Here is a 9,977-nt window from a genome sequence, read left to right as displayed (position 1 = left end):
TATCCTACCCACTGTCTTGCTGCACGAGGACTTCTCGCGGCACCAGCTCTTGCTAAGGCTGCATGGCCCATTGGTCTGGATGCTCCCAACACCCCTCCAGCTTTGGGGCTCCCTAAGATCGCCATAGGTACACCTCCCTGCTGATGAACACACATCCATTCGGATGCGCATCTTAAAAAGGCACTCCCTACCCCACCACAAGGTAAGGACTGCACAAACAGGAGAGCAGCATAATGGTGAGATGAGCTCATGTGCAGCTGACCATGTCTTATCATGGAATCACAAAATGGTTTGGGTTGGAAGGGACCCTCAAGACCTTCCAGTTCCAACCCCTTGCTATAGGCAGGGACACCCCCCTGTAGACCAGGTTGTTCCAAGCCCCATCCAGACTGGCCTGGAGTGCTTCCAGGGAAGCATTTATGTGGCCTTAAAAGTTAGGAGAGGAAAATGCTGTGGTTTCCATGTATTTCTGCTCAGCGAGGCTGCAGTTTATTAATTCCATACAGCCGAGAAGTGCTATTTTTAAAAGCAGCCCTCAGCTTGTTTTGAACTCTGTGAGCATCCCGCTTTGTTTTGCGGCAGGGCAACCAAACCACGGAGCCAGAACCGACCCCGAGTCCTCATCCTGCGCTTGCAGATGCTGAGCAACGTCTCCTCAAGGGAAAAAGGAAGGACAAAACAAACAAACAAAACAGAGAGAGAAAGAAAGGATAAAAACTAACAGTGAGGACGCCCCAAACACGCACACCTCTGGTGGGAAGGCGAGAGGGAGAGGCCGAAAGCAACCCCGAGAAGAGAGGAGAGGAAAGGAGTACAGGGGAGGGAGCAGCGGCCGCTAGCAGACAAAGGCGCGGGGACGCGGCGGGCGGGGAGCTCCGTGCCGCCCCCCGGGGCCGGGCCAGCGCCGGGGCCGCCCCCCCGGGCCGCGGCGGGGCCGGGCCGGGCCAATGCGGCCGGCGGCGGAGCGGCGCTGCCCGGCGCAGCCAATGGAGGGCGCGGGCAGGAGGGCTGCCGCTGGGGGCCGGGGGGCTGCGGGGGGGTCCCCGCCAATCGCGGCGGGCCGGCGGCGGGGAAATACTATTATGCTAATAGTTGTTTTGCTCGTCCTCGCGGGGAGCGGGGTTTAAAAGCCGGGAGCCGGGGGAAGGGGCTCAGAGGCGGAGGCAGGGCCGGAGTGTGTTTGGTGCCGGACTGGACGAGACGGGACGGGCGGCGAGGGGAGCGGCGGGGGCGGGCGGCCACGCACCCACCCACCCCGTGGCGATGTCCGACGTGCACCTTTCGGGTGCGGCAGCGGCCCCGGAGCGCCTGGCGGCTCTGCGGGCGCTGCCCGTGCCCGGCCGCAGCGCCGTCTGCAGGAGCTTATTCGGGCCGGTGGACCACGAGGAGCTGGGCCGGGAGCTGCGGAGCCGTTTGCGGGAGATGGGCGAGGACGATCAGCGCCGCTGGGACTACAACTTCCACACCGACACGCCGCTGCCCGGGCCCGGCCGCCTGCGCTGGGAGGAGGTGGAGGGCGGCACCGTGCCCGCGTTCTACCGGGAGACGCTGCAGGTGGGCCGGCACCGCGTTCCCCTACGCCGTGCCTCCCCGGCCCCGCCGTCCGTCGTCAATACCGCATCCTCCGCCGCCAAGGCTCCGGGAGGGCCGGGGGCGCGCCTGAGCCGAGAGAACCGCGCCGCGCCCCGCCGACGTGCACTGCGGCCACGGCGGAGCGGCCCCACGACCCGCATCACAGGTGCGTGCGTAGGGAGGCCGGGCGGGGGAGAGGGGGTAGCGGCATCGCGGGGCAATCTTTGCGGCTGCTGACGGCCCCCTCCCCCCGTCCCTCTCCACCAGATTTCTTCGCCCGGAGAAAAAGGCCGGCCGAGCCCAAATCGGCGGCCGAACGACCCGTGGGCTGCCCGCAGCCCCCCGCCGCCGTGCCGGCTGAGCACACCCCCCGCAAGCGGCTCCGCTGAGCCAGGTGAGAAGCTCCAGGGAGCCAAAGGGAGGGGGAGGAGCGGACACAGCCTTGTCCACGTCTCTGTCCCCTCGCTTCTAACTCCCTCTTTATCCCTTCAGCCTTTTGCACTACGGCACCCACGGGAGAGGTGCGTAGCCCGCAGGCGCCGTGCCCCGGAGTTGTGGGCAGCCGGGACCCCCCCGCACCGCGCCCGGTCCGGGCCCCGCAGCGCCGCCGGAGTCGGGTCGGAGCCGCAGCGCCCGCCCGCCGGGAGCGGCCGCGCACGGAGCAGTGTTAGCGTACGAGTGTGCAATGTGTGACGTTCTGTACAGAAATGTATTATGCCTAATGTGAGTACACTGGCCAGAAGTGTAAAGCTTTAACGGAGGAAAAAACAAACAAACAAAACAAAAACAAACAAGTCATTTATATGGAAATGTTTAATCTCTGCTGATCTCTCAGTGCAACAAAAAAAGAAGAAAAAGGAAAAAAAAAGGAGAAAGAAGAGGAAAGAAGCACGTGTATATTTGTACAAAACGTTTTCTAAGAGTTATACTAACTTATATTTTCTATTTATGTCAGAAATGTGGATAACTGGTTGACATTCAATAGTCTTTTTTTTTCCCTTTTGGTTAAGCCAGAGGGCACTATATTTGCTTTTGTTATTTACAAAATGTAAATTTATTTTTATAGTCGGATTTTGGTTTTGTTTTTTGTTTTGGCCTTCACGTGATGTAGTAATGAACCCTGCAGTCTGTTCCCTGTACTTGAAGACAAGTTCCTATAGTTCCTGAGCCCGACTGTATCACTACCATTGCCAATAACACCACAACCTCCAATAATAAAAACATCCCAGGAACCTTTGCAATGCTGTGTGCTGTGCTGCTACCCAGGGGGGAGGGGGCGGGGGGGAGGTTGGTTGCATCTTCCAATGCTCCTGCACGCACTGTGACCAAACTGCTGGGGGGACAGTGTGGCTGCAAAGCAGGGTGGGGGTGTATGGGCTGTAGTTGGAGGGGGAAAGAAAAAGGCTTCTTCCCTTACAAACAAGCGAGAGTGCTGCTGGCCATGACAAAATGAGATGGGGAACGCACATGCCTGAAAACACTTGAGTTTTGTCTTTCTGCATCGCGATTCCCTCTTCCCCCAGAGCTGAGGCCCAAGTTGGGCCGAGGGGCAGCCCCACATTAATGGGGGGGAGGGCAGACTGTGCCCTTGGGGGTCCCTTCCGGGTGCACGCCTTCTCCATCATCTCGGGGAAAAGCCCTTTCCCGCCCGAGCCCAGCACTGCTTTCCAGCCCCTATTCCTCCCCCAACCACTACAAGCCAGAAAAGGGCAAAAAAAAGCAGCCCCCAGGCAACATGAACGCTCGCGGGGTGGGGGCACGCACTTGGTGTGGGGCAGCCCCGACCGCAGGTGGGGTGGCTCCATGCCACGGTGCCCCGATACCGCCGGGCGGAGCCGGGGGACCGAGGCCGGGTTGTCCCCGCCCCGGCTGTCCCCGCAGCGCTCGCCGCTGCCCCCCCCCGTCACGGCCGCGGAACGCTCCCGGCTGTAAAAGTAACATTGATTACCTCCAGCTCCGTGATCGCTTAATCAGAGCGGGATTATTTTACGCGCCCGCGTCTGTGGCCGCGGCCTCAACACGATTTTCCCCCCTCTTTGAAAAAGAAAAATAGCTTTTCCCTTTCCTTCTGAAAGCCAACAATGCCCGGAGTGAGGCAGCTGGATCCTCCAGGATTTATGGGCTTTTCTCTGGCTTTCATGCAAGCAGGTGCCTTTGGGACCTCCATTGTCCCAGCCCCCCGCTCATAATAGGACTTTCCGCACCAAGAAATCCCCGTGCCCGGCTCCCAAATCCCTGCGCTGTGGAGGTGGGCCCGTAGCATGGTAGGGGCTCCAGCTGCCGGGCACGGGGAAGGTGTGCGGCCGCCCCGCAGCCTGCTCCACCCAGCCCGCCTTCGGCACAAAGCACACTGCCCCTATTCTTCGGGCCTTTGTAGCCATATGGCAAATCCATGTAGACACAGCCAACATCCATTTATTCAGGCACATAATGTCCCGCAACAGGGAACAATTGGAACTTTGTTTGCTTCTATTATTGATGCGAATGGGCGACAGAGAGAGAGAGAAAGAGAAGGGAAAAAATCATTTAACTATAAGAGATATCCAGCTAATTATGAACCATATGTGCCTATAGTTTCAAAGCGATCCAATGAAGTTCATTTTAAATCTAGACTACTTTATTAGTACCGAAGACAGATGTCTCAACAGTGCGTGCATCAGAGGAAACCATGTAAAGAAGTTCCCGAAATATTTAACCGGGACTCATTCATTGTCAGAGAGCCTTTAAAGTGCCCTTTATCATCAGAATGATAATGGAGGGGAGGGAAGCTGCTGCTTGTTACCGCTGCCCCACTCACCCCTTAGCAGGAATCACAAATCCCACTTCAGATTTCAGGATGGGAATGGCTTTTGGAAACGATGTGCAGTACTGGGCATCTGTAGGAGCTCACTTGCCACTCCTTACAGCTGCATTATGGCAGACACGGTGGTGAAAAACAGCTCTGTCCCAGCTAAAAGCAGGACACCAACCCCAGGCTGAGGCCAGTCCTGCAATGGAGTTTCCCTGAGATGGAGCTTTAACGCTGCAAGATTCTGGGCACTCACATCCTGCCAGCATCTCTTGGTGCATACCCGTGTGGGATGCCCAAAGGAAAACTCAGCAGCAGAAAGGCTTTCAGGATTTCCCCCCCCCCCCCCAGGAAATGCAATTATCAGCAAACAACCTTGGCCAAAAGCTTTGCGCTATCTTTACAAGCACGGCGACATCCACCAGTAATTAAGGCACTTCAGCATGATGAATGCAGCATATGGCTGGCGCTGGGAATCATTCTCCTGCCCGGCCACAACTTTTCTTTTTGGGCCAAAACTTGTTCTATTATCACTTGGAAGAAACAAAAAAGCAGCTTGCCACTTCTTGAGCAAATATTTGTCCCTAATGAGCGGGAGGTGTAGGTAACAGGATGAGGAAAGCGGTCTGATGTGAAGAGAGGTTTCCTATGGTTCGGTGTAAAAATAAAATAAATGCACTGAACACCCAATTCACCCACAGAGAACTGGGCTTGCTGCATAGGTCCTGGCAACGAGAGCACATAGGGATGAAGTTACCGATTATGTTGGCTCCCCCCATCTTCAAACAGGAATAATAGCACTCAACATTTACGTATCAATCCATAAATGCTTTGGAAAGCACCATGATCCCACCTGGAGCTGCACCGCACCAATCTCATGGGGAAACCCACAGCGCTGTTGGGCAGGGCTTGAACAGTGCACTGTTAATAGGACCCAGCACCGTCCATTAAACAGAGAGAAAAAGCAAAACTGAGCAACTGCTCATTAGGTGAGTGCCGTGCACCCTGTGCACTCACAGCAATCATTTAATTAAAAGATTTTATCATCATGCACAGACACAAGGGGGCAGAGCCAAGGGTTTCCCTTGGCCTCACCATCCCCACTTCTCTTCCCAGCTGCCACCCCGCTGTCCCACCCCATCCTCCTGCAGCACAGAACACCATGGCCAGAGACCAGCCCTGCTCCACCATGTTGGAGCCATTCTTGGTGTCACCAAGAGTAAGAACCCAACAATGGTTTTGCTGGCTCAAATGCAAAGAAATCACAAAGGGAGCTCTGAACCTTGCCCCATCATTTTTTTTCCCAACTTCAGGTAGGGGATTGGTGCACTCTCCCCACATTCTGTGCATACTGTACTAAAATACCAGATCCTGGCCCCCAGCACTAGATCCCAGAGCTCCAGGTGACGGTTGTAAGGTTTGTCTCTCCCCTGGACGAGTTACTTGGTTTGAGAGCACCTTGAGGAACCACAATGGTTCTCCATTCTTAGTACCCATTTTTAGGCCAAACCCATCTCTCTGTCCTGCACACTCAACATCACATGTGCTCCCAGAAAATGGGACATCCACATTTGGTGTCAAGACCAAATGCTTGCAACCAGGCTTTTCTGCTTGGCATTCCACACCCGTTGTCAAACCTCAGCTATGTCCACAGTCTGTCCATCTTAAAACACATTCAGCTTGCTTAACAGAACCCAGAGAGAACATGGAGCATGATCTGTATTCATTGTTCTATCAGAGACAGAGGAAGGACACCTGAGGGCAAAAAGAAGGAAGAGTGCAACCTGCCTCAGTCACTGTACTGCCCCAAAGCACAGCCATACACATGCTACGCTATGGGCTGGGGAGGCACGCAATCCATCTGCACGCATGGAGCTTGTTGTGACCCCATATAATGGGAGATAAAGAGGTTGACCATTTTGGGAGGAGGATGCCTCCATTTCTCGATGTGACTGTAGATTATTTCGGCTTCAGAAGACAAGAATGTCCCTTTAGCATCTGACCTGGCCTTTATTTAAGAGCAGTGCTTCACGGTTCAGGAACGACAGACAATTTTCTAATTCCCAGCTCTGCTGGAGGCTGAGGCAGCAGCTTCCAGACAGGACACCTGCTAACACTGGAGAAATGGCATTATTATGTCTACAAGTTTACAAATGTGAGGATCAAAAAGCCTTTGCTTCTATTGCTACTGCACGGGCCAAGGATGACGACTTGTTCAGAATGGAATATTAGAGGTTTTCTTCCCTCCCCCCCCCTTCAAGAAATGGTTCCTTTTTGCTTTCAGAGGATCAGTTTCCACGTAAAGAAGTCAATAGGCAAAGGGTTCCCTAAGTTGCAGTGGTGTGTAGCAGAAAGGGGATTAGACCTGGGGCCTTTTCACTGGCAAGCCTTTAAGCAAATAAATGTTCTTGAATTCTTAGAGAAACAAATCTAACTTGAGCAGAAAGGCAGAATAGACAGGGTCTGCCCCTCCCCAACCTCAACTGAAAAACTAGAAAATAAAACAAGAAGAGAATATTTACTGAAGCTCTATGAGATATCAGGATTAAATCTTCATCTACCCTAACTTACTTTTATTTTTCCACACGATCATGAGTTATCTCACACCAACATCCAGCATAGTGCAACTGTTCACTTCCAAAGATCAGTTTGGTCCCTAGTAGTGACATAAGCAAGAAGATAGACACACACAGACAATTTCAGCTCTTACCTGGTAAGCATAGTGCTGAGCTCCTCACCCCAAGATCCTGAAGCTGGTGTGCCTGAAGTTTCTCTCTTAATGGTCAAGAAAATCAATATGTATGTATATGTGTGTATGTATGCATACATACACACACATATATGTAGTAGTATACATAGTAGGCATTTCTTTAAGCACTAGGAAAAAAGTCACTATAGACCTCATTTAAAACTCAGAAGCATAGGATGCATGCAAACAATCAACCTAGCAGCTACCCCTTAACCCAAGCAGCCCCAGGTGCCCACAACTCCCAGCATGCACCACACCTGGTGCAGATAATCAGAGACAATTAAGGTCCAGCTGTTGGCTAATTTGCTCCGAAGTCAGCAACAAAACCTTGAGCGGCTTGCTCAAGCCATAGGGAAAAAATATACATACACACACACATACACATATATATATATATATATACACTAAAAATTGTTTGTGATTGAACATGGTTTGGTAGGTGTGGTGGGGATGTGTTGATGGTTGGACTTAGATGATCTGAATGTTCTTTTCCAACTTTAATGATTCAGTAATTGAGTACCAACTGATTGGTGGCACCTGCAGTGACTTTACCACACGTGTACAGGCTGGATAATAAGAAACTGGATTGTGAGGATGGTTCAGTGATGGGCTGAGGGATGGCTGGAACTGGGGATGCTGAGGGTCTTTTCCATCCCAACTGATGGCATAGAAAGATAACAGAATCATTCAGGTTGGAAAAAACCACTAAGAACATCCAGTCCAACCACACCCACCAACCACATCCCTTGGTATCACATTTCCATGGTTTCCTGAACACCTGCAGGGATGGTGACTCTGCCACCTCCCCGGGCAGCCTGTTCCGATGCCTCACACTCTTTCCAAGAAGAGATTTTCGCTTAATATCCTGCCTCTGGCACAATTTGAGGCCACTACCTTTCGTCACATCACTGGTTACCTGGAAGAAAAGACTGACCCGGTGCCTCGCTACAAAACCTCCTTTTGGCTAGTTGTCATTTTCCCTTTGCCACAAGAAGATGGATTTTCCTGCCTGAATTCGAGCAAGTTTCATCTTAAATCGTTCAGAGAGAAGAGAAGGCTGCTTTTCCTTCCCCCCCTTTTTTTTTTTTTACTGGGAGGAGGGCGGGGAAGGAGCAGGGCCGGAGGGAGGGGGCCGCGCTCGGGCCGGGTTTAATCTGATCACTTCCCTGTCAACCTAATCCCTGCCCGACTCACATCGGACTTTTCGAAACGTGCCTGGAAACCAAAAAGCAAACCTCATTTGAATGAAGCACACACTCCGAGGCCCCCATCTGCAAAGGGGCCGCAATTAAATTCAAAAAAAAAAAAAAAAAAAAAAAGGGAGGGGGGTTGGGGGGGTTGGGGGGAAGAGGGAAGAGAGAGAGAGAGAAAATTAGCATTTTCCGCGGCCATCTGGCATGAGGAGCAGGCGAGGGGGAACAAAAGGAGATTTAGGCAAAGGGGAGAGGCGAGTGTGCCATGGCATTGACCTGCAAATGAGTCTTTGTGAGCGAATTAAAGCTTCCCGGACCCCCCGGGACACCCCAAAACAGGCACCATTACGAACCATCCGGACAAAAACCCACTCATCAAAATTGTCTGCGCTTGGGGAGGGGGGGGCAGAGCGTTTAAACCTGGCCCTTCCCTGCCTCCATCGCCGTAATAGGCGCTTAATAGCGACGGGGGGGCGGGCGGCCCAGGCCTGGCTTCCAGATGCTGTTTATTTAAGTTGCGGAGAGGACAGGGTCGTTTGAAGGTATCGCTCTGATACTGATCGCTCGCCTCGGAGAAAGGGTGCCACGGCCCAAAATTAAAGGGAAAGCGGTCAGCGTTAGAACTTTGCACTTCCCCTCAATTTCCCCATTACTCTTCCCTGGGGAAGGTGGGGCAAGTCGAAGTGAAAGCCAAGGAACAGATATTTTGGGGGGGAGGGAGGGGGCTGCGAGGTTGCGTGTCATTGTGCCCCAATCACCTCTCCGCGGAGCAAACGAGGACTGAAGCCGGGGGCAGCTGGGGGAAGGCTTCTCAGTGGGACGTGTTTCTGCGTGGGGGTCAGCCCCATCGGACCCCCCTTGCATAAGCCCGAGGGGACCCCTCCAGGCTGTGCATGTCTGTACGCGCATCTTTGTGCGTGCCTAAGTGCATGCAGGTATCCGCGCGTGAATGCATGCGCTGATTTGCGCCCGTCCGCGGGCATGTGTGCAGCTCCGTGCGTCCATCTGAACGTGCGTTTGCGCGACTTTATGCGTGCATGCGGTGCACACACGCTTATGCGTGGTTCCGCCGTGCCCCCACCTGCCTCCCCCGTGCGGCCCCATCGGAGCGCAGCCCCCCGGCCCCGCCAGCGCGTTCGCCGCCGACCCCGAGGCGCTGCCGCCCGCGGGCGTCCCTTTGACGGCGCGCAGCCGGGCAGAAGGCCGAGTGACAGCCGGCTCGTGGCTCCCTGCCCGCCGCGAGGGGCGGGGGCACGGCTCTGCCCCCCCAGGGTCGGCCCGCAGCCTCCGTGGGTATGGGGTGGTTAAGGCTTGGCAGCGCCCCCTTCCCCGCCCCCGCTTCCCGAGGCTCAGCGCCCAAGGAGAGGGAGAGGGGGAGGGGGATCGGTGCGAGGTGCTCATTTAAACCCGAGGTGAATAAATTACGACAGGGTGAAAGCTGGGACAATGTCTGGGAGTGAGTGTTTGCCGGAGAGTTGCTATTGCGGGCTTTGAAATCAATTGATACATAATTAGATTCCTCAAGAGAGGACAAACAAGGGCTGCATTCACCCCTCCCGCTCCCACCCGCATCCCAAAGAGCCGTGGCGCGCGCAGGACGCAGCCCGCCTGCATTCTCGGGCACCAAAACCATATTCTGGCTCCGGGTGCTCATTTAACAAACAGCTCCTTGAAC

General features: G+C 54.2%; 1 protein-coding gene across 1 annotated transcript; it reads left to right on the top strand.

Moving 5' to 3' along the window:
• The first annotated feature begins 1,050 nt into the window (after positions 1-1,050).
• Positions 1,051-2,813, top strand: CDKN1C (cyclin dependent kinase inhibitor 1C). Its single transcript, XM_015863925.2, has 3 exons — positions 1,051-1,738; positions 1,840-1,966; positions 2,065-2,813. Exons 1-2 carry the CDS (start codon positions 1,264-1,266, stop codon positions 1,959-1,961), a joined length of 597 nt encoding a protein of 198 aa, XP_015719411.1. The 5' UTR covers positions 1,051-1,263; the 3' UTR covers positions 1,962-1,966; positions 2,065-2,813.
• Positions 2,814-9,977: the final 7,164 nt, after the last annotated feature.

The sequence above is a fragment of the Coturnix japonica genome, chromosome 5 (genome assembly GCF_001577835.2).
Source record: "Coturnix japonica isolate 7356 chromosome 5, Coturnix japonica 2.1, whole genome shotgun sequence".
Taxonomy (NCBI): Eukaryota; Metazoa; Chordata; class Aves; order Galliformes; family Phasianidae; genus Coturnix; species Coturnix japonica.
The sequence above is the reverse complement of the archived record's forward strand: the minus strand, read 5'-3'. Positions and strand labels throughout refer to the sequence as shown.

Excerpts from the sequence above, each read along its gene's own strand:
- CDKN1C (XM_015863925.2), top strand. The coding sequence starts at position 1,264 with ATGTCCGACGTGCACCTTTCGGGTGCGGCAGCGGCCCCGGAGCGCCTG. Across the intron at positions 1,739-1,839 it reads CCCCACGACCCGCATCACAG|ATTTCTTCGCCCGGAGAAAA; the intron begins GTGCGTGCGTAG and ends CCTCTCCACCAG.